Source organism: Lutra lutra, chromosome 2, assembly GCF_902655055.1.
Source record: "Lutra lutra chromosome 2, mLutLut1.2, whole genome shotgun sequence".
In the NCBI taxonomy this organism is placed as follows: domain Eukaryota; kingdom Metazoa; phylum Chordata; class Mammalia; order Carnivora; family Mustelidae; genus Lutra; species Lutra lutra.
The window spans coordinates 145,242,465-145,266,688 of NC_062279.1; the positions used below are offsets into that span (position 1 = coordinate 145,242,465).

Below are 24,224 nucleotides of genomic sequence, written 5' to 3' on the forward strand. Positions count from 1 at the left end.
AATCGGCCCTGCCCGTGGGGGCCTCTGGACTGTGTCGGGAACATCACCCTTGCGTGAGCGGGGCAGCACCCACACAAGCTGTGGTGGGCAAGAGTGGGCGTTGCAGGGCATGACAGGTTAGGACAGTGAGAGAACTGTGCATGTGTGTCCTGGGTGGACTGGATTCCAGCAGGCAAGCTTGGAGCCCAGGAGCCCAGGAGTCCAGCGAGGAGATCTGGGGGGAAGCAGCAACGAGTAGGCAGGGGTTTGGCCGTGGGCAGGAGGCAGTGGAGTAGTGGGGCAGTGGGCCATATCATAACCATCTTTCAGACTGAGGTGGCCACAGGACATTGGAACAGGTTAGTCATAAACAAGAAAAGAGGGTTGATCCACCTCAGGACTGCAGGCACGGTCCTCCTGAGTCCTTATGACCAGCGGTGCCTCCTTGCCCCATTTAAACACATGGATTGTGCCCTGTCCACATGCTGGGGAGCATGCCATTCACCACTGTATTTATTGAGTGCCTACTGTATGCCAGGCTCTTTGACTTTGAATTAGATAGACAAAGAACCTTGCCTTCCTGGAGCCAACAGACAGTAAACCATTCATGTAATAAATAAGTACATTATCCAGCATGCAGGCAGCTGGCAGGTGCTGGGAGACCACCAAGCACAGTACTGTGCGGTTTCTCCAGCCCCATTTATCTGCGGGGCTGTAGGTGTGGGCTAGATGGAGGGGCAGTGGGGGGTCTCCTGGGCCGTGTGGTGGTTGTGGAAACCTCCCCTGCTGAGACCTGTTTGTCAGGGAGCCATGGTGCACGTGGCACTCCCTGGGGCCTGTTGCTGCTTGGCCACCAGTATGATGAGCCCCAGGGGCCCCACGCAGAGCCTGGTACTGGCACTACAGAGGCCGGCGTCCTGGCAGAAAAGGCATTGGGACCGTGGGCTGCCACCACGACATGGGTCTTGCACCGTCAAGTAACTAGAAAAGGTGTTTCATTTCCAACGTGGGAGGAATGGCTCCAAATTGGGAGACCCCATTTGGGCAAGCACATGGCCAGGTGTTCTGGGCCAGAGGCTTCACCGTCCTTTAACTCTTGCCCTCCGGTGTCTTGACTTGCCCCAGTGGGCACTGTGGCTCAGGCTCTGATCCCCCAAAATCTCCTGCTGTGGAACTACCTTCTTGTAATACTTTCCACCCTAGCAGAATTGATCTCTAGGCAAGGTTTTGAGAGAAAGGAAAGCCTTCTTAATAAAGGAGAGAAGGTGGGCATTGTTTGGACCAGTGAGAACAGATAGTGAAGAAGCGGACTCAGAGGACCTTTCTGCTGCTAATTTGAGATTTGGCTGCTGTGCGTGGAGATGCAGGGAGCCCGGTGCTCATGGAGCCTCTGTATGTGTGCCAGGCACCTCCTTCCTTTCCCTCGCCCCCAAGATGGAAGGAGGTGCCAAGCCCTTTCCTTCCTCCCCTTGGATGGCTCTGAAATCAGGCTTTCCTTTCCATCCCTGCCAAGGCCCCGCTGCAGCCACATGGTTCCTGCCTGGCCCGTTGCCTGGATCCTACACAGCCCAACCCCCCTGGCCCTGCACAGAGCTGGGAGAGTGGCTCATCAGATCCTCTGCTCTGAGCATGTCGGGCCCTGGCTTAAAGGTCTCAGTGGCTCCCCATCAACTCCTAGAGAAAGCCCAAATCCCTCAGCAATGGCCCCTAACCTGCCTCCCCAGGCTCCTGTGCATCAGGCCTGACCACACTGTTGGGCCGTTGGGGTTCTCTTCATGTTATTGGGGAGGATTAAAGGGAGAGGTGCTCTGCCTTCTGCTATTCCTCTTCTGGATGGTTCTGTCTCCTTCTTGTAGCCTGGCTGGCTCCCCTTTGCCCATAAGCGTCACTCACAGCCCCCTTCACCAGGTCACCTCTGCTCTGCTCACTCCATGTGCCTCCTGGGCTGTCAGAGCCCCTTTGAGCCCACACTACCTGGTCACACTGGGCTTTTCCTCCTCAACCCATTTTCTGGAGAAACCCTTGAGATGAGGCACACCCCCTCTGAGCCATCTCTGTATCCCCATATATAAGGCAGGGTCTGGCACATAGTAGGTGCTTGGGAATGGTTGTACACAACGACTTTGGATGGAGGAATTCCAGTGTCCATGCGGTGTTAGGATGTAGACACCTCCTTATAAATCTGGGCTCAGGGGTGCTCAGAGACCCCGGGCACAAATGAGCAGCGGTCTGGGCTCTGAGGTCTGGCAGACCTGTGCTCAGATTCATTGTGTAACCTCCTTGGCCACCGATTTCCACCAGTGTAAAATGAGCCAAACTCCTTGTCCAAAGGATGTTTGTAAGGAATAAAGAAGTCATGCTTGTGAAAGGCCTGGCAGTAATCAGGCGCACCAGGTGGCCAGTGTTTCCCCCTAAACAGAAGCTCCTTAGGTCTTTGAGGCTGTCTCTCAGAATTGCCGCGTCATCTCTGATTGTTGAAGCCCCTTCCTCCCCGGCACTGTGTCCACATCTGTTTAAACAACCTCTCACATCCTGTAATACCAACATTGGAGACAGTTAGGCAGCGCTCAGTGATTTTTCTGGAGCTTGATGCCTTTTAAATAAAGGTAACAGATTGCACAGAGGGTCTCAGCTGAAGGGTCACTGCTTTATTTTTAGCACTTGGAGAATTGTGAAGATGGTTCAATTGATTTTCCTACCCCCTGACCGATTTCTCACGGTGGAAGCTTGCATCGCACCAAGCCTTGGTCGAGCAAATTTCTAATTGCCATTGATGGAGCAGGTCCTGAAATGAGGCGGGATGGTGTGGCGATGAGGGGCAGAGGCTCCAAACCTCGGTCCACACTCAGCCGCCTGTGGGCTGAGCATGTTCCCCATGCAGGGAACAAAGGAGGGGACTATGCTAGGGGCTAGGAGGGTGGAAGGGTCAGGGAGCACAGAGCCTGGTGGACTTCAGACTCAACCCACACTGGCTCTGACCTGCTGTCAGGCACCCTAGAGGCTGCCTTGTTCCATCCTCCTATAGTTCCACTCTACAGAGAAGGAACAGGAACGTGTGCTCAGAAATGCCCTGGGTCTGAATCCCCAAAATTGTTTCCCACCCAGAAAGCATGTGGGTGAACTCTTGCCAGCACACCCTTGCTTGGGGGCTCAGCAAGGCTGGGCTTCCAGCAGGGCCTGCGGGAGGGCTTGTCAGCTGTCCGTGGTGCTGACTTCACGGGCAACCACTGCTGTGGGTCCTCTCCCCCACCACCTCCCCCCACCACCTCACACAGCACCATCTCCCTCACCCCTTACCGAGATGTACTCTGTGCCCAACACAGCTCTGAGCACATCGCTTATGCCAATTCTCTTTAAACCTTCTGACAACACTGTGGAGTAGGCCTCATTCACATCCCCCTTTTATAGACAAGGAAACAAAGCCACAGGAAGGGCAAGTAATTACCCAGAGTTACCCAGCTGGGAAGTGGCAGGGCCTAGGATTCAGACTCAGGACCTCTGGATGCAGAATGCACACGCATCCCTGCACAACCTTGCAGTGAGGAGAGCCATAGCCTTTGCCACAGCCTCTGTCATTCCACCTCTAGCTCAAACGTGGCTCGCCTCATGGGACTGTCATTTTGTGGGTGGCATGGGGATGAGCTCTGAGAAGCCCCATGAGTACAATGATGTTTCCTGGCTTTACTTTTAGATCCTAAGGGAGAGCGTGTGCTCTCCCACGGCAGGACAGAGTGGGGATCATATGGTGACATAGGTGACAGTTGACCCAGGTGGCCAAGTGCAAAGGCGGTGGCAGCTGTGTGTTCCTAACAGAGGTTCTAGTGATGAGAACGTGCACCTTTTCTGTGCTTCTGATTCCTCCTGATGGGCCTCCATGGCATTTCTGAGACATGCTTCTGATTAAATTCCTCCACGCTTGACCCCAGCCCGGAGTCCTGTCTCCTATCCTGCTCCATTGGGACTCCAGCAGGACAGCATTGTGAGGTCCTCTGCTTTCACTGCTGGGCTGGAAGCCCTGGGAGGGGAGGTCAGGAGAGGCTCTGGTTTGCCCTCTCTTAGTGACCACAAGAAGGCAGCCCCCTGGGTGTGCTTCCCGGCTCTGTCCTGTCTGGGGTTTCTCCCTCAGCTCTTAGGAGCCAAGGAAGGTGTGCCATTCAGCACAGAGCCTCAAGTTCTTATTTTCTCGGGGAGGAGGGGTATATGTTGCCGTTTGGCAACCTGCTTAATTTCCTGTTTTCCCAGAGGGAGAGAAAGACTCTGATTCTGATTTAGAGAACTTTAATTATTGCTAAAAGTACTAACTGGGCTAGGGCCTTTTTAAAAATCATATGTCTAAGTCATTTTATTTACTTTAATTGCTAGGGGCTTTGACTTAATGTCCTCTCATTAAATCCTTATCACAGCCTTGCTAAGCAGATGTTATCAATCCATTCTGCAGATGAGAAAAGCAGGGGCAGGGAGGTAGAGAAGTTGTCCAGAGGGTCATACAGCTGTGTACCATGGGGCTGGACTATTAAGCCCTGGTCTTTGTGACTCTGAACTGAGTGCTCTCTTCCCTGGCTCGGAACTTGGGAATCACATAGGCTGGCTGGTGGCTCGACACGTGAAGACACACAAGGGCTTTAGCAGGCTTGTGCATGAGCGGTTACATGGACTAGCCCCTCTCCATGGCCCCCTGTGGCCCCAGCAATCTGGCTCTTCTCTCCAAGCAGGACTGCACCCTCATAGTTAGTAAGGTTCTGAGCAGAGAAGGGAAGGAGCCTGTTATGGGCTGAATTGTGTCCCACTGAAACTCATATGTTGGGGTCCTATCCCCAGGACCTCAAATGTAACTGTATTTGGTCTTTAAAGAGGTGATTAAGCTAAAAGGAATCCATGGTGGGGGGTGTCCTAATCCCTTGTGACTGTCGTCCTTACAAGAAGAGGAGGTTAAGAGAGAGAGAGAGGGAAGACTATGCGAGGAGATGGGCAGAAGAGGGCCATCTACACCCTACAGAGAGAAGCCTTAAAGAAGGCAACCTTCTGACGCCTTTATCTTGAACTTCCACCCTCCAGGACTAGAAGGGAATAATTTATTGTTTAAGCCACCCATGCTGTGGCAGCCTGCAGCAACTTCATACAGAGGCCAAGGTTGCCAGGAACCTCTTCCAGGATCTGATGTGGTTTGGCCAGAAGTGCTTCTAGCTCATGTCCGTAGCCAGGTCATCTTTTGGAGAAAACTGGCTGGAAAAAAAAAAAAAAAGCTTTGGTGGCTGTTCCCCAACAAGACTGCCTCCATGTGCAGGAGGCCTTCTCCAGTGTCCCTGGAGAGCCCGTGGGGGAGGCTTCTCATGGTGTGGTTCTCGGCAGAACTGCCTCCGTCCTCGAGCGGTGGCTGCTGCGTCCCCATGGTAACCGTCTCCCCCATCCCGAGAGCATGTTCCTGCTGAGACATCTAGATCAACCACACTTTGTTTAGTTGAATCAATGGAGCCCAAGGCTGCATCCTTCTCCTCATCGAACGCCCCCCACCCACACTGCTAGCACCCCCCCTTGCAGGTCATGAGCCAGTCCAGTGTGCCCTAGCTGCCTTGCCCGTGGGGTTGCGTATTGTCTGGAGATGCCCTCCTGCCAGAAAAGGGTGGGCGCAGGGAGGAGCACCAGCTGGGAGTCAGGAAGCCAGGACTCTGTCCTTGCTCTGCGGTGGCCCACCTGTGGCCCAGGGCATGTCACTCACCGGCCCTGGGGTCTCTCTCACCTCCTTCGTGGGCGTGGAGGGTGGGTGGTCCTTCCCACAGGGATGCAAGGGACCTGACTGGCAGATGCAGGGTTGGGGTCTGCACTCAGCAGCTCTCTGAGGGGTGGACTGGGTCTCCAGCCTCAGCGGCTGCATCTCTATAGAGTCCCTGGTCGTGGCGCTGTCCCTAAAGCCTGCTGTGATGTTAGTTCGTATCTGTGTGCTTCTTTGATGTTTACGGGATGGTTTCCATCCCTGTTCCTCACTTGAGCTCCTTCCCAAACAAACCAGCAATGTTTGTCGTTCTCATGGGCCTGACTGATCTCACGGCGGTGGGGGGAGATTTGGCCGTGGATGAGTGATGATCCTTGGCACTTGTGCCCACCTCCCCCCACCCACCCCCAGTAGTGTAGGGGGAACCAGGCTGAGAGGTGAACTCAGAGGAACGAGAGCCACTGAGCTGCAGTGACCTTCTCCCCGACACTTCAGGGGCCCTCCGAGTGGGACATCGAGGTGATGCGGCCCGGGGACCGATGTGACCCTGGCTGGCTGCCAAAAAGCCATGGCCCTTTGGCAGCAGGCGATGAAGGAGGTTCTATAAAAATCTCTATAAACCTGATGACACAGCAGAAGGCCTGCCTGGAGTACCCTGCAGTGTCCTTGACAGCAAGAGCTGCAGACTCTGCTCCGGGCGGGGGGACAAAGGCCTGTTTCAGAGCTTTGCTGACTCCTCCCGGCAAGGACCAGAGCTCACAGGGCACAGCCAGGCCCTGGAGGGAGGAGCCGGGCCAGTGGGGCTCTGTCTCACTCTGGTCCTGCGGGGGGTCAAGAAGGGAGGTTACTGTTACAAAAGCAAGACCACAGTCCTTTTTCTGGGCCTGCAGCCAGCAAAGCGCAGCCCTGGGGGTCAGAGCACCTGCTCGCATTTTAAGGGCGCTCAGCCACTCCTATTCATGTTGTCCGCACCCGCTTTGCTGTAGAGCCACAGCGCTGACCAGTCGAGGTGAGATCTTACCGCCTCTTATGCCTAAAATCCTGACTCTCGGGCCTTTTACAGACATCTGCTTGCCCTGGGTCTAGAGCGATCTGCCCGTTGACACTTGGGCCCGGAAAGAAAAGGGATTCACTGTAAGATATGGGGTGGGACCCCAAAGCTGTGAGGAGCTAGAGACCTCCCCCTAGACCCTGGCGCTCTAGGGGCCACACCCCTCCCAGCCCGAAGTATGCACTTCTCACCCCTGCTCTGCTTTGCCCCCATCACGGGGGCGCATTGCCAACAGTGGAAACCAGCTCAGTCAGTCCTGGGCGGGGCCCCCTCTGCCAAGACCCGAGAGCGCAGCTCTTCCTTCCCAAGCCCCCCCAACCGCATCCTCCACCACGGGATGGGGTACACATCACTCATGGCTGGAGAGGTTTGAGGGGTCACAGCCGGGAAGCAGCGTGCCAGCGGCCAGCCCACAGGGCGGACCAGGCACAAAAGCCAAGCACGAGCAGGTCTGCGGGCAGAGTGCAGTGGGGACCCAAGGAAGGCAACCTTTCCGAGAACCTCACAGAAACCCAGGCCCAGTGTGCTTCCTGGGTTCCGCCGTGCTCTGGAGCGTTTGCGCGGATGCTGCAAGGATTCCTACGCACTGCTGGGCGGTGGCCCTTCTAATGGCCCTTGTCAGGGACCCCCTCCCCTGCCCCCCTGGCCTGGCCTCTCCCTGAACCTGCACTTCGCCTTCCCTGTAAGGGTTTCGTCCCCTTGAGCTGGGTGGGATCCTCCCTGTGCACCTCTGGCCCAGCTCTCAGGGGCCCCCGACAGGCTCGGGGGTTCATCCATTTCTGCAAATCCCCTGTCGTGTGCCAGGCGCTGCTCCAGACACTGAAGGTGCAGCAGCGACGCAGACGGACAGGTCCCTGCCCTCACTGGGGAGCTGGGCAGCCAACCAGTGAGCACTATGGGGGACTAGTGCGACAGCCAGGCCGCTGCTCCCCAGCTCCCAGCAGCAAGCCGGCATCTGAGTTTCCCGCAGATGCCAGAGCAAATGTCCGCAAACCGGGCGGCTTATGACAGAAATCTACTCCAGTTTTCATGCTGGCTGGAGCTGTGCTCCCTCCGGAGGCTCCCCAGGAGCCTCCATCCTGCGTCTCCCAGCTCCTGGGAGCCCCAGGCCTTCCTAGCAGCCGCCTGCTCTCCAGCCTGCCCCCGTGGTCATGGGGCCTTAGAAAGACATTTGTCACTGGTTCAGAGCCACTCCGGCCTCCTCTTAAGGCCCTTCCCTATATCCACAAGTACTCTTTCTCTCAGTGAGGCCACATGTGGAGTCTCTGGGGGTTAGGTTGTGGCCATTTACTAGTCACCTATTCAACCTGCTGCTCTGGATGAAAAGTCCCTTATGCTCAGTCGAGGGAGGTGGCCCCGAGCAAGTTCACCGTCTCTCGTCCTCCTCCTTCCCTGTGTGATCTGCTCCTCTCTCCACCCTTTCTGGTCCGCAGACTTAGATGCCAGGGTGTGACCAGAGGTCTTCTTCCAGCGGGGTCATGTGGAAACGTTTCCCATCCATCTTTCCCCAGCAACCCCTGTACCCAGAGTCCTTTGGAATTCCTGCAGGAGATTCCCTGAGTGATGCTTGGGCTGTAAGAGCGGTGGTCCTGGGCTGTCAGCGGGACCCCGGCCTGGGAGGCTCTCCCCCCAAGCCCCACACGTGGGACCCTCAGTCCACGGGCCTTGCCCTCGGCCCCTCTGTGCCGCCTGGTTCAGGCCTGCTCACTGCAGAGGACTGCAGACGTCATTGACCCCCGTGTGCTTCTAAAAGCGGTCACACCTTGAACGTATTTCTAGCAGGTGTTTCATGAGGCTGGTAGGACTGGTTAAGCATGATGGGGTCGCAGGAAGCATGCAGTCCAGACTTGAGCAAAGAGGCCACACCCGTTCGCTTGGCCTTGGGCCCCTTGTGGGTCAGGGAGCAGTACCTGGGGGCCAGGGGAGGAGGCTTCTGAGCCTCCCGCCCCCACTGCGCTGCCTTCCCAGGGACGCACAGTCTTCCCATCTTGGTGAACAGATTTTCACAAGCATCGGCCTCTGTCTACACAAGCCAGACACTGAGTAAATGTGGGTGGCCGGTGACTCACGACGGTCATAAACAGAACAACAGTCGTGGTTGGGTGCATAAGAGTTTTGGTTTTGGTGGACACAGAGTGATTGGAGCTCAGATGTCACACCTCTGATCCTTCTCCATTGAGCTGCATCCTAGAACATCCCGAGGTGGGAAAAGGAAGAGGGCTTGGATGTTGAGTGGGTTGGGAGGGTAGGTTATGGGCAGAAACAGACCACTGGAAAGTCTCAGAAGCTTGAAACAATTCAGGTATCTTTTGTAGCAGGTCCCCTAGGGCACAGAGGGGAAGTCCCCTGCAGAGGGGAAGGTGTCATGGCGCACCTCATGCTGACTCTCAAAGCTTTTCAGCCTGGGGGTGGGGGGGAACACCTGGCACCTGTCACTTCTGCCCCCCATTCTTTGGGAAAAGCAATCAGGACGCGGCTGCCCTGAGTTCTGTGGTGCCCATGGACAGGTCCCCCTACCCTGCCCCAGAAGGGAAGCTAGAGTGGTTGGCAAGGTGTTTCCACCTTATCCCACAGACTCCTGTTCTCCCAGAAGTTGCAGCCCGATGAAACACGGTGCAAACACATGTCCCCTTATATGTGATGCACCGGGTCTCCAAGCCCAGCTGGGTTCCCTGAGGCCTGGGCATTTATTTCCATGTCCCCAAGCTTCCTTGGACTTTTGTGGCCCGAGTTTGGCAGAGAGGACTTAGTTCTCCCGGGCCGAAGCATCAGATGAGTGCTGTGCTCACGTGTCTGACATTTCATAAACGGCCGCACCTTTTCCCCAGACACCATTTTAAGGTTGGGGGAGAAGTTGAAGCCGTTCCCAAGCAGGAATATGTAGGCGCTTAGCCCCTGAAGGATGGGGATGGAATTAGCAGCACAGAAGTCTCAGCTTTTTCTTACTGTTCAGTCTCATTTTCTATGATTTAATCTCTTCTTATTGTCCCAGAAAATGGCAGTTTCCTGGGAAACCAGCCCAGGCTCCTTTCTCCTCTATATTTTTATGTGATTCTAAGTTTCTGGTTAATGAGATGTTTCCAGAAGCAGTATTTGAGCGTGAGCACACAGACTCTCCTCAGTGCTTCTGGTCACTCAGCTTCAACATTTTTTTGTGTTGTTTTAGAAACTCTCCTGTTTGCAAAAGTCACAAAATGCCCCTTTATTGAGGCTGCGGGTGGGAGAAGGAGGGAGGGCTGATGGCAGGTGAGTCTCAATCAGTATTTTCCAGATAACAAAAAGCAGTAATGTCCTTGATATTCACTGAGCTCTGTGATGTGTCGAGCAGTGAGCAAGGGGCTTGGACTCCTGTAGTTTTCACAGTACGACTGTGTTAGAACTATTGGCCCATTTTACAGATGAAGAAACAGAGGCACGAAGAGCTAGGGAACTTCCCCTTGATTGCATAGGGAAGAGGTGGCAGAGCTGGGATTTGAACCCCAGGCTCTGATTCCAGAGCCCACACACAGATGCAGAGGGAGGAGAGGGCATTTCAGCTACAGGGGACAGGCTGGGTAGAGCCCCCACGCAGGACTGGGGACACCAGAGACCAGGGTGTCGCTGTCAGCGAGGAAAGCACCTTTAGGGCCCAGGGACCAGTTGGACCCAAAGCTGGAGAGGTGGAGAGGGGCTGTGCCGGGCCTTGAACGCTACACCAACGGGTTTGGATTTGCTGTTGTAGACAATAAGCAATGGCTGGGAATGTAGATTTACTACTTGCTGCTGAGCCATCCTGGGCAAGTTGCTTACCCTCTCTGGGCTCTGGAGTATCTGCCAGGGATACTTTCTTTGCAAGCAACAGAATTCCTGATCCTAATAGAAAATGGATTTATTGACTCCCATGTTTAATTGTACAAGGCTCATGGCTTCCTGCACATCCCGATTCAGGATTCAAATGGCATTGCTGGGTCTTTTCCTCCGCTCCGTCTTTGGGGGTGTCTGCCCTAGCTGTGGGCTCCAGGTTTCCCTTGTCCCAGCAACATGAACACGCCCCTCTTCTGCACACCACCCAGTCCAGCAGAGAGGACATGGCTGCTCCCAGCATGTCCTGCGTCTCAAGCCTGGAATCCCTGTGCTGGCACCTGCGAGGCCACGTGCTCAGCCCTCCTGGCAATTGTGAGTGGAGTGGAAGGCACAGATGAGGGCAGAGAACCCAGAAAGGCAGAGAACCTTTTCCTCAAAGGAGAGTCTTGATGCCATGGACAGAAGGGCAGTGGGTGCCGGTGGGTGGGGTTCCCCGCACACTCAGCCCCAGGTGCAAAGCATCAGTGACAGGGAGAACTGAAATTGTTCACCAGGAGCCCCACACATGCTAGGCCCCCAAACGCTCCTTGCCTTCTGCTCAGCACCTGGTGTGGGGGGAGGAGGGGAGGCTGGGAAGCTGGTGGGTGCTGGCTGGGGAGAAGGCATAGGTCAGGGGGTAGGCTGCAGGGACAGTGAATGGCATCCAGAGCGGGCAGCCCGCGGGCAGTTGGACATGCCGGTCTGTAGCTCGGAAACCGTCTGGGGCTTTGTCCAGGGGTCTCGGGGATGGAGATGCGGCTCAGACACAGGGTAGGTGGGAAGGCGGAGCAGCGAGGGTGCCCTGCCTTCTCTGCCCTTTCCTTGATGGGCCAGACATCGTGGACATCAAGCCAGCCAATATGGAGGACCTCACGGAAGTGATCACGGCGTCTGAGTTTCACCCCCACCACTGCAACCTCTTTGTCTACAGCAGCAGCAAGGGCTCCCTGCGTCTCTGCGACATGCGCGCAGCCGCTCTGTGTGACAAGCACTCCAAACGTAAGTGTCCACACCAGCTGGGACCCGGTACAGAGTGGGGGCGGCAGGACAGTGCCCGTCCTGGGGCTGGTGCCCCGGGGAGGGTGGGAGTGGCGTAGGCGTCTCCTGCACTGGCTGGGGCAGGGGGAAGCTGATCTTGCCACCCACTGCCCCCCAAGTCCCCAGGTAGGAACTGCCCAGCATCCAGGACCCAGGCTGCTAAAACAAGGGTCGGGGAGTAAGCTGGGAGCCAGAAGCTAAGGAGGGACCATACTTAGCGGTCACCTCCTCCAGGAAGCCTTCCCTGACCTCCACCTTGGTTCAGGCCCTTTCTCTGTGCCCCTGGAGTCCCCAGAGCTTCCTTCTCTCAGACTGCCCACACCCTGAAGAATTTTCTGTGGGCTGGGGCATCTCCCCCAGCAGCTTGTGAGCTCCATGAGGTCACTTCCTCATGCTGGAACCCACCTCAGGGCCAGCCAGGGAGGGGGATGCCTGAGCGAGATCCAGGGAACATGACAGGACAACTTCCATTGTCCTCACTGGACATGCTGAGCCAGGCACCCAGACAGCTGTCACCCACATCGTCTCATCCCCACACGAGCACTGACGGAGTGCTGCACAAAACAGGAAGCTGAGGCTCCAGGGATGGGTCCAATGTCACCCAGAGTGACAAGTGGTGATGCAGAACTTGAACCCAGGACTCTCCAGGCTGAGCTGCTTGGTGCTGGGTTTCCCAGAGGCCTCTGAAGGCAGAGGATCAAGGGGTCAGGCCAGGGCATCCTCCCTGAGTGACCTTGCAGTGGCAGCAGGGGACAGGGACAGACAGGACTCCAGTCAGAAGGGTGGGGACTTTGGTTCTTCTCTGTCTCTACCCCAGAGCCTGCAACAGTATCCGGAAATAAGCATTTGTTGAGTGAATGAATGAATGAATAAATAAGTGACCAGTGGGCCCCTGGAGGCATTTTTAGCAAGGTCTGTTTGGAGGGACTGGCTCACTCTTCTCCGCTCGGGAGCCTGGTTTCCTTGGGCAGCCCAAAAGGGTGGCTGTTGGCTGGCTCACAGGGGCTCGAGCTCAGGACCCTCTGCGGCTGCTGGCCCTTCCCCACTCCTTGACCAAGCCTGGTCCCCCTACATCTCCTCACATTGCTCTTCTCTAGGCAAGCCCATTTCCGCTGCTGTCCCTCTCCAGGCCTTCCCCACTGGTTTCCTCACTGGGCAGGACATCCCTTTGCGCAGTTTGCATTTGCAAATTCAGAGAGCTGAGAGGCCAGCCCCGAGGGTGGGAGAGCAGATGGCCCTCTGAGTAGAGCCGGGACACCACCTGCTATGCTCCAGATGTTTCCTGCCATGGTGGGTGTAGCAAGAGCTAGCAGACAGGCGATGAACTCGTCACTGGGTCGTGTCATGTCAGGAGGTGGTGACAGATAGCAACAACAGTCACCGAGGAGTAGGGCGCAGGGAGAAGTTAAAATGGAACAGACACCCCGAGGTGCCATTGAGCCATGCAATCTCTGGGGGAAAGAATGTTCTAGAAGGGGGACACTGCAGGCTCTGAGGTGGGACCTGAGGTTCAGTGACCAAGGGGAAGGATGTCGAGAGCTGAGGTCAGAGAGGCACTCGAGGTGGGTGACTTAGAAAGCCCGTAGGTCAGGGGAAGGATCCCGTTTGATTCTAAGTGAGGTCAGACACCTGTGGAGGGTTGAGGGCAGGGCAGGATTTCGTGAGATGTGTGTTTGAGAAGAACAGACTACAGAGGGGTCAGCGTGGAAACGGATGGGAGGAGCCCCACCCCAAGGTTCATTGAGAAGAAACAGTGCACCCCGGGTGGGATGGCCAAGGCGAGGAGTCAGCCCCAATTCTGGGAACTGTTCTTTGAAGGCTGAGCTGGCAGCCTGTGCCAAATGGGGTGTGGACCATGATGACTCCATCTGAGGTTTTGTTTGTGCGGTGGGTGAAGATGGGGTCCTGTCCTGGGACGGACAATGGGTTTGCAGGGAGCAGGGCAGCCAGGAGCAGAGATGGGACCAAAGGGCCAGTGTTGGACATGTATGTGGGAGATCGTGCTGGGCTCCAGGGAGGGTGGGTCCCAGCTGGAGATAAAGGTGCGGAGCTGTCAGTGTTTGGATGGACAGGAAGCCCAGGTGTGCGTGTGGATGGCGCCCAGCCCCCAGGGGGCAGCCCAGGGCTCTATTGGGGTCCCAGGGCTGCCCAAACAGATCACCACAGACTTATGGCTTAACAGGACACAGGTATTTTGTCTCTTACAGTTTTGCAGTTCAGAAGTCTGATATGGGTCTGAGCTGACAAAAATCAAGGTGTCCCTTCTGGAGGCTGGTCCCTTCTGGAGGCTCTGGCGAGGAGGAATCCATGCCTCCCCTTCTCCGGCTTCTGCCTCCCCTTCCCCTTTTAAGGACCCTGAGGATTCCATTGGGCCCACCTGGAACATTTGGCTGATCGGTGATCTTAGTTTCCCCTTTGCCACATAACAGAACATATTCCCAGGTGCTGTGGATTAGGGGGCAGACCACCCTGGGGGCCATTATTCTGTGCCTCAGGCCACAGGTGGCCTGGAGACTTATCTGTGTGCAGCTCTGGGTCCAACTGGCACAGACCGAGGTTGGGGAAGAGTCTGGGCTCCACTGAGCCCATGCAAGCCCCACGGGAAGGATGCAGGATGAGACTTCGAGGCCAGCCTTTCTTTCTTTCTTTTTTTTTTTTTAAGATTTTATTTATTTATTTGACAGAGAGATTACAAGTAGGCAGAGAGGCAGGAAGAGAGAGAGGGGGAAGCAGGCTCCCTGCCGAGCAGAGAGCCCAATGTGGGGCTCGATCCCAGGACCCTGAGATCATGACCTGAGCCGAAGGCAGAGGCTTAACCCACTGAGCCACCCAGGCCTCCCAGGCCAGCCTTTCTTATACGGGCCAAATTCAGAAGCATTCTAGAAGTCCAGCAGAGCAAATGACAAGTGAATGATAATGCCATCTGTATACTCCAGTGTCGTTCAGTCATTTAGAATCTTGATTCAGAAGATTTTCAATGACACAAGGAAATGATTATGTTAAAATGTCTGATGGGGGTAAGAAAGTAAGGCAAAGACTATCCCCACCCCCCAAAAAAACTGAAACAGAAAAAGGGAGAAAGAAATAATGCCAAGAGATAGATAGTCCCTGAGTGGTGGGCGCTGGAAAGTGATAATCGTGTTTTCTACATCTGTCTGTGTTTTTGCAGAGATTTCAACTCTGAATCAGGAAGCAGGTGTGTGTGCAGGAAGGCTGGTGGTATCTGGGGAGTAGAGAGACAGCTTCGTGCACCCCACACTGTTTGAATGATTTTTCTCGGGCGGGCTGGTGGTGGGAAGTCAGTCCCTCTTGGCTTTCGTCATCCGGCTCCCCAGGGGTCTGAGCATGTGGCCACCCACAAGGCCAGCCGTCACTACTGTGATGGCACGCACGGGCGGATTCCGGGCCCGTAGCTGTCACATGCCTGGGGTTGGGGGTGGCATGTGTCTGCAGCGCGTGTGAATCAGCCCACGAACTCCAGAGTGCGAGAACTCGAACTTCATCTTCAATGACTCAGCTCCATTTGTGTTCCTCGCCTCCTCTCCCAGGGCCGCCGGGAACATACCAACTTCAGAGTTGCCCAGAGAGCCCACGGAGGTTCCAGAAAGCTTTTGCAGGGCCCAGGCATGAAGGGAGGGTCACCGTGGCTTCCGACCACCATGATCTCTTCCTTTCCCCCATCGGCCCCAGGGGCCGGGCTGTGGCCCAGACATTTTGTGCATAAATGCAAAAATTCTGCTTTTTGCATAAACATTCATAAGTGAAGTTGGAAGTTGGTCTTCAACTGTCTTTTTTTTTTTTTTTTGGCACTCTCTTTGCCCAATTTTATTAGGATTCTTCTACTCTTGTCAAACGAGCTAGGCCACGCTCCCTCTTTGACCAGAATGGTTAGTTTAACCTCTAACTTGAAGTCTTAGTGAAACTCGTGTGTAGATCGGTTTTGGTGGTTGGTTTATACAGGTTTGCTCAATGGAATAGAGGTTGTATTTTAAATTTTTTCTAGAACTTTTCTTCATTCTCCAACTCGATATCGTGTGCCGACACCTGCCCTTTATCGCTGGTAGAGGGATCGCTCGCAGCCTTTTCCCGCCAAGTGCGCCTTCTGGCTTTTTTTCCTGCTTTCATGCACTTGCCGTTGGTAGCGAGTGGATGGGGTGTCAGCTTCACGGAGATGGAATCCCGCCAGCTCTTAGCCCTCCGGGGGAGTCAGGCAGGCAGCCACAGCCGGTTAGCAGGAGGCCGGTGTGGCTGTTTCAGATCAGAACACAAATGGTTGTTGTTCAAACCGAGTCTTTAAAGAGCCCCAGAGATTAGATTTCTTCCTTAATATCTTGTGTTGGTTGGTTGATCTGGGGGCCCCAGACTCAGGTGTGGCGGGCAGGGGCCCTTGGATGAGGTCATCCTCCTAACAGCTAAACCCGGGACTCTCCATTCACTGGATGAAGAGTGTCCTGGGCCACAAGTGGGTGTTTGTTTCTGCCCTGGGACAGCTAAGGAAACTGAGGCACAGCACGGTGTGGTGGCTTCCCTGGGTGCTCTGTCAGGAGTGGAGCTGGGGTGCTTGGGCCACGCCACTGCCCAGCCCACAGCCTCACTGTCTTCCTCCGAAGCCGTGGAAATTCGCGTCTTTTGTCTACTAGTCATTATGACAGGGTAACCATGGAAACATCCTCCGTGATGCCTCAAAATAGACAGTTATTTCTGCTTTTGATGGCACAGAACAGTGTGCTGGGCTGGGGCCCCAGGGGTTGCTAGAACAGGGCATCATGTCAGCCGCTGCCCCTCGTGGGACCCCTGGGATGTGCTGGCTGGGAGCCAGAGCAGCAGCAGCCTGGCTGATGTGTGGGCCGCTAGCTACGTGCCGGGCACTGCTGTTCTGAGATCACGTCTCCATAAATCCTCCGAGCTGCCCAGTGATGGAGGCACTTGGCTGTTCAGCCACAGACCTGGACACAGAGCACACAGCTGGGAGTGGTGGTGGTGGGGTAAGCCACTGTCACACGTTGTCACAAATTTCATGGCATAAAATAACACAAACCTATATTTTTACACTTCCGGAGGGCAGAGGTCTAGAAGTCAGGCGGGGCTGCCTTTCTTCCAGAGGCATCAGGGGACAATCTGCTCTCTGGACTTCTAGAGGCCACTGTGTCCCGTGGCTCCTGACCCTCCCTCCATCTCCAGAGTGCGGCGCGCCACCCTCTGCTCTGTCATTCCATCTCCCTCTTCTGCCTTTGACCTTCCTATGTCTTTCTCATGAGGACCTTGGTGGTTACCGTGGGGCGGTCTGGAGAATCCAGGATAACCTCTGCATCTCCAGATCCTTCCCTAATCACATCTGCAGTCTTGCCATGTGAGGTAACACAGGCCACATTCTGGAGATTAGGACGTCTATAGGCGTCATTATTGTTCCCCACATCAGCGGCACAGAGAGGTTAAGGTGTTCTCCCAAGGTCACTCAGCTAGGGTGAGCTAGGATAGGGGCTCCCAGAGTCCCATGCTTATAAATGGGTACCGTTTCTCACTTCATCTTCTCTGAGATTTAAGAACTCTTGACAGGTACTGTGGGTGAGCCAGGTTCATTGAAAGGGTCCTGGGTGGGGCGTGACTAGACTCCCAGGACTCACTCCTGATAATGGATCTGGGGTAGAAAGACCAGACCCAGCCACCCGCTGCCGGGCGGCTCTAGATATCTGGATGCAGAGCCAAGGCAAATGTCTCCAACAGAGGGGACCCTGTGCAAAGGCAAGAGCAAAGCAGGCAGAGGTGCGGGGTGAGGGCAGAGAAGTGTGTGGGACCGCGATCAGAGCACTTTACAAAGACACAGGAGTTCTGGTTTCCTCCAAAAGGCCAGGAGCCTCAAAGGCGTTTGAGCCGGGAGTGACCCAGCCTGGCTGTGTTGGACAGGATCCCTCTGGCTGCTGAGCGGGGAATAAACTGGGGGTGAGGTAGGAGTAGGGTGGGGGGCAGCTGATGCTCAGAGCAGGGTGGGCATAGTGGAGGAGGGAAGACTGTCAGATCCTGCCTCCCCAGGCAAGCTCCAGCCTGCTGGCTTGGCCCTTACCGAGCTGAGTGGAGAGATAGGCAAACTGACTGCCAAGTAAATGGGAGCATCGAAGCGGGGGAAGTTTCTGAGGGTGTCCCCCCGCTGCAGCTGGCTCTCCATCAAGGTGGTCCCAGGAGGCTTCTCTGCACCTCAAAGAATGAAAGAGAGCCAAGGAGCCTGGGAAGAGAGGGGGCAGAAGGCAGGGCTGAGGGCCCCAGCGGGTGAGAGGAGTCTGGCTGCAGTGGGGAGAAGGCGGGGCTGATGGGTGCCAAGACAGAGAGGTGGGGGTAGATCATGAAGGGCCAGGGCCTCAGTGAGGCTTGGATTTTATTTTGTCCAGTGGTGTTCATCAAACTACTCCCTACTCCCGCCCTGCCAAGCAGGAGACAGTCATTAGCAGAGAATGACAGTTGTCAGCTCTTCACCAGCGAGCACTCATTGTGCCCACCACCTTGTAGTGACGCCCTGCTCATCTCCAGTGGGCATGCCTTCTACCTTCCCGGCGGTGGGAGGGGGTGTTGCTGGGGGGCAGGGGCAGGGAGGCAGTCATGCAGGAGGTCCTGACCCCAACAGTGGCCTCGAAGAGGCACCAGTCCTCCGGTCCTCCAGGGTGCCCTGTGATCCAGAATCCAACTCTTCTCCCTCTGCTGCTGCACAGACCCCTCCCAGCTCCTCCTGGAGCTCTGCCCAGCAAGGCTAGCCCAGACTCCTCCTGGAGCCCGAGGTGGGGCTAGCCTGGACATGTGCTCATCATTCCGAGGCTGTTCTTGTCTAATATCAGAGCAGAGGGGGACCCGATGCTGGGGCCGCTGCGAGCAACGACGGGGCAGGACCCTCTTGGCTCCTTCAGGCCCACACCTTCCTATACTCCGCTGCAGAGCCCCTCTCTGCACGTCTGTCCATTTCTCTCCAAGGCCTTACTGGCCTGCATAGTTGTCCCTGCTTGTGTGGCTCAAGCCAGGGCAGTTCTACCCTCTAACTCTGATCCCTCCTTCACCCGGTCCCCATCGGATCAATTCTGCCTGCACCGTTTCACCGTCACCTCCCCCACCTGCAGTCAGAGACCCCGACAGGAGTGGGATGGAGCAGGTGCTACCCAAAGGGATCCAGAGCAAGAGCTGGGGGCACTTCTAACAGATACAGGCTTCCCTGCTGGGCCTAGAAGCTTCAGTGGGATTGGATCAGGTTGAGGAAGATATGGATCAGGAAAGGCACAGAGAAGAGGTGGGATGGGCAGGCAGTACCAAAACTTCTATCCACTCTGTGAGTAGGGCTGGGCTCTGAGTAAGTCTCCGGGCTGGGCAGGGATGCTCAGATGACCAATGACAGAGAACGGAGCCCTGCCTCAAGAGCTCACAGTCCCATGAAGTGACAACATATCCCTGCTGATGCCATACAGGAGGGCACCCCAGGCTGTGAGGGCAGCAAGGGTGACCCTTTTGTTTCTTTGGAGAACATCTGGACAAGATACACATAGAATAGGGCATTCGAGTTGGGGTTCGGAGGATGTATAGGAGTTGGTAGGGAGGACAAGAACTAAAACTGGGAACGGAGATTTCGGGGAAAGAAAACAATGAGAAAATGTTATAAAAATAGCCACACAATTTTACTGAGCAGATACTGCTCAGTAAAACTGAGCAGTTTTTTTTTTTTTTAAGATTTTATTCATTTATTTGACAGCGACCACAAGTAGGCAGAGAGGCAGACAGAGAGAGAGGAGGAGCAGGCTCCTTGCCAAGCAGAGAGCCTGACGTGGGGCTTGATCCCAGGACCCTGGGATCATGACCCAAGCTGAAGGCAGAGGCTTTAACCCATTGAGCCACCCAGGCGCCCCCAAACTGAGCAGTTTTATAATGAATAACTCCCAGTTATTTCTTCCAGAGGTCCCATCATGCTTTGTTCTCCAGGCCAGGGAAGCTGGGCCCAGGGACTTGCCTATGGGCATGTAGAACTCTGCTCTGTTGCGCTGCCTGGTTTGGGAGGGCAGGGCACTGAAAGGCATTCATTTAAGGTGACCCTGATGGTGAGCTGTTCAATGTGCAACCCTATGGGCCTTGCTTGCCTCACTCTTTTTGAGGCGCTGGGGCCCTGGCAGAAAGGAGGTTGGAGGGTGACTGGAGAAGCAGGTTGGTAAGGGCCGCATTAGGAAGGAGCTTATCAGCTCCGTGTAGGAGTCTGAGTCTTGGTCCTGTGGGCAGTGGGAGCCATGGAGGGCTTTAACCAAGAGCAACATCATCAGCTGCGTGTGAGGCTGGAGAGGAAGGTCATCGCGCCGCTTTTGACTTCACCTTCGCATTCCTTGGGCGCAGAGCTGGGCTCCCCAGGACACCTTCACCTCATTTTGGGGAGTGTGGGGGGCTTCTCCCCCCTCCCCACCATGTGCCAGAGGCGACGCCATGGGGCACCAAGACAGGAGGATGTGTTTGTCAGGGAATCAGCCGGGGCCACAGGAGTCTTAATTATGCAAAATCATTAAAAAGAAGTAAGACATTTCTGGGGATTCAGAGTCCTCCAACCTGAACATAATTAGGGCAGCGGGGGAGAGGTGGGATTGAGTGACATCACAGTGACAGGGGCTCTGGGGAGCATTTCTGTAAACCCTTGGTAGCAGTAATTACTGTGAATGTCCTGAGTGATTCCGTCGGTTAGAGGGGGGACTCCCTTACCTGTGATTAATGCCCTGGGGGGACATGCGGCTTACCAGTGGTGGCGAGGCGGGGGTGGGGGAGGTGGACAGGGATCGACACAGAAGATGACCTTCGGCAGCCTTTTGCCAAAAAAAAAATAGTGGTTTCAAACATTTCACAGGAATGTGTGAAAAATAAAAAGAACTCCTATGTATAATCTTCCCACGCCTGTCAGTGTCCCTTCCCAGTCATTGCATGCCGCTCTGGTCCTCTTGGGCTTAAAGAGTCATCAGAAATGCCCACGTGCAGCCGGAGCTGAGGTGACAGAGGGCCATTTGGTGTTTCTGTCTTCCACTATCGATTAGAGCATCCTCTCAGGCTTTGACCTTTGTGGTGTCTTGCTCCTTGAAGCTGGCAGGGGACACGGTCCATGGCTCTGTGACATCCAGTGCAGACACTCCTCTGCGATTTTGGTATGCCCCCCAACCCCCTGCCAACCTACCCTGCATGGCCTGCCAGCTGCTCTGCCCGGTGCACGGGTGAAGTGAGATGGACCACCCCTGGGGGTTTGGGTGGAGGCTGGCCAGAGGAAACCTCCAGGGTAGGCCTGGGGTGCAAAGTTGGGGTGAAAGAGGAAGACCACATTTTATATCTTTGTAACTCATCTTTTCTTCTGACCCCTCGTGGCAGGAAGCGCATCTGCCTGGGACAGGAAGGAGATCGGGGTCCCGGATGGCGGGATATGGGGCTGGGATGAAGCTAGGAAGTAGGATGGGGGACTTTGGGATCGGGAGGGGCTGGCAGGCAGGGCATGCTTGTGAGCCTCTCGGGACATGTGATCGGCTCTCGGCTTCCCTATTTCAGATCTGGGGGCTCGGGGGCCAGCAGAAGGAGCAGCCACTCAGCCGGTTTCCATGGGGACAGCTGGAAAGGTTGTCAGATGTTTAATTCCTTCCAGACGGGCTGGAAGATAGCTGTCCGCCCACCACTACATCCTCTTCCCGGCTCCCTGGGCCCAGCCCAGCTCCTAAGGAGCTAATGCTTGGTTAGCTTGGTTAGCTAAGGTGACGATGCTTGGTCAAGTTTGGTCCCCACCCTGCCCCAGGGCCACTGTGGGATCCGATTAGCCAGTGAGGACATTGGCGGGCAAACTGGTGAGACAGCCAGCAACAGACTGGGTCCCGAAGAGCTAGTCCTGCTGTGTGGGAACCTCTGTGTGTCAGGAAGGCTCGGTTCTCAGGGACAGCAACGCGGGGGTGCTGCCTGGGGAGCCACTCACTGGGCATCTGTCCCCCAGTGGGATGGTCCAGTAGGGGCAGCAAGCTGTCACCTTCAGGAGCCATGTAAGCAGCTTCCTGTGTGGAGCATGTGGTCTGAGATCATAAGAGGTGGGGGGCAGAGGGCACCTGGGACGCCAGCTCCATCTGGGCAGCAAGATGTGATTTTGCCACAATCCCCGCGGCAGCCGAACCAAACGTGCCTGCCACCAGGGCTCAGCTGCGACCGCCCAGTGCCGCATGGGCAGAGGTCCCGGGCCACAAGCAGTGCCCAGCTTTGTCTAGGACACTGCCCCTTGTATGAGAGAATGTTAGGACACCTCTTGGTCCTGGCGCTCAGCATCACCAGTAGGTGGCAGCAGAGTACACCACAGTCAGTGCCGCTCTGGGTTCAAATTCCCACTCCAAAGCTTGCTTCTAGCTCAGCATCTGGGGCGTGGCTTTTAGCCCTTGATGCCTCAGTGTTCCTGGCTATGAAATGGGAGTGATGGTGGGACTGAGGAGACGTTTTTATCAGGCGGTTAGACGAGGTAATGTACAGTAGGTCTCTTCACAGAATCTGGCTGAGACCAGATGTTCAATAACCGTTGTTCCAGAATCTGCTCCTTCCCTTCTGGGAAGGTTGCTCAGGCCCCCAACCTGATACGTGGTCAGTTACAGGTTTGATGAATGAATGAAGGACCACTCAGCGAGATCCCAGGATGGAAACAGAGTCATCGGTTATTCTGGCCCATGGGGCCGAGCAACCTGGTAATGGCCATCTGTTCTCTGTCTCCACAGTATTCGAAGAGCCCGAGGACCCCAGTAACCGCTCCTTCTTCTCCGAGATCATCTCCTCTGTGTCGGACGTGAAGTTCAGCCACAGTGGCCGGTACATGCTCACCCGGGATTATCTCACAGTCAAAGTCTGGGACCTGAACATGGAGGCGAGGCCCATAGAGACCTACCAGGTAGGAGCTACAGCCCAGACAGACGGGAACCCCTCCCAGCCTCCATCCCCTGTGCCCGGAATCCCCCCTGGAGGGGACATCCTTGGCTGCAGAGGTGGCGTTCATATCCCCATATTGGAGGCGAAGACAGTAAGGCTTAGGAAACCAGGCAGTCCGTCCCCAGCCCCCAGCTTGGCCAAGAGCAGAAGTGTGTGCTCAGTCCTGCCTCGTGGGGTCAGTGGGTGCTGTCCACTTGCTGACCTCTGTGATCCGGAGCCCGGGGGAACAAGGGTGAGCTTCAGCCTTGGCCCAGTTCGAGGGTTCAGGTGACTAAAGGTGCAGATGTGGTCCTTCCTTGGAGCCGGGGTCTATAGCCCAGGTTAAGGCGGGAGAAGCCCCGCCCTCCCCCTACCCCCTGGAGAGCAGCCCTCCGGAGCGTGGGGCTGGGATAGGGGGCATATTCTGTTTCTAGATCCTTAGCCACAAGCCGTGGAAATCAGGCACTTCAGCTGAAGCAGGGGACCCCCCCCCCCCAGAAAGGCGTTATCCATCAGCTTTGTGTTATGAGCTACCCAGATCTCTTAGGGGTAGAAAACAAAATTCATGGGATGTTAGAGCAAGACTCCACCAGAAGCCCAGGCAAACCTTCACTGTGTCACCAAGTACTAGGTGTCCACAGGGGTCACGCACTTCTGTTCGTTACCTCTGTTCCTTATTGTCCCCGCAAAGGGAGTGCCATCAGCTTTACTGGGTAGGAAGGGGACGTGGGTGCCAAGAGGCTGGGACTATTGGGACCTGCCTTGCAGCTGGACGGTGATGGATGCAGAGCCCTCCAGCCCCTTTCCTGTCCTCCCTCCCTGCTGGGGCCTGGGGTAAGGGGTGTCCTGGGAGGCTGAGGGCCGGCGGCTCACAGGGAAGGGAACAGAACTTCGGGGAGAGACCGGGAGCTCAGTCTGGAGGTCATATGCCTACAGGTGTATATGATCCCTTCAGACCCTTCCCTGAGCTTCTACCCCTTCCTGGGAAGGGCTCATGGAAGGTCTGTCACGCTCCTGGTGGCAGCCCCATTGCGAGCCACGTGTTTACCGGAGGTCCTGCCCAGTCCTCCAGTTGTCTCCCAGGCCTCTCTTCACACTGCCCACCCCAGGGAGGGACCAGCATCTCCTCTGACCCTCAGGAGATGGCAGAGTCTGGAGATTGGGGCAGACATGACCCAGTCCCAGCTCAGGTGCAGGAGTGATCAGCCCCTCCTAGATCCAGGCTGGGAAATGACTGTCTCGAGATCCACGGGGACCCTCAGCCTTCTGAAGCCCGGAGTCAATAAAGGCCCACAGACCCTGAAACTAGGTGCTATGTTTACGTCTTGCAGGGAGAGCACCCATAACTTCCAGAGAACCTCAGAGCATGTGAGGGCCCACTAAAGTGGGAGGAGACTATCCTGGAGACAAGGCTGAAAGCTGGGTGCTTTGCCTCCAGCCCGCTGGCCTACTGATTCTAAAATGACAATAGTTACATAAAACCAACACAGTGACTAACATTTTTGGCTGTTATACTCTAGAGTTGTGCTCAGCTCAGTTGTGGTTGGCTGACTCTCAGTGTTGAACACATAGGGACTTCTCTCCCTTCAGAAGAAGTCTTGAAGGGGGCATCCAGGAACAGCGAGTGGCTCCAGGACCTCCTTGGGATCCCAACAGCTCCTTCTGTGATCTGGCTCACCGTCATTTGTATATCCATTCCCTGCCTTCATG

The 24,224-nt window shown here is 55.6% G+C and overlaps 1 protein-coding gene across 2 annotated transcripts in view; it reads left to right on the forward strand.

Annotated features, from left to right (window-relative positions):
- PPP2R2C (protein phosphatase 2 regulatory subunit Bgamma) overlaps positions 1-24,224 on the forward strand; it is a 127,727-nt gene that overhangs the window by 90,590 nt on the left and 12,913 nt on the right. For both annotated transcript variants that reach the window (XM_047718819.1, XM_047718820.1), the window contains exons 6-7: positions 11,397-11,561; positions 22,328-22,497. In XM_047718819.1, coding sequence (XP_047574775.1) covers positions 11,397-11,561; positions 22,328-22,497 — 335 coding nt within the window. The remainder of the gene's footprint in view (positions 1-11,396; positions 11,562-22,327; positions 22,498-24,224) is intronic.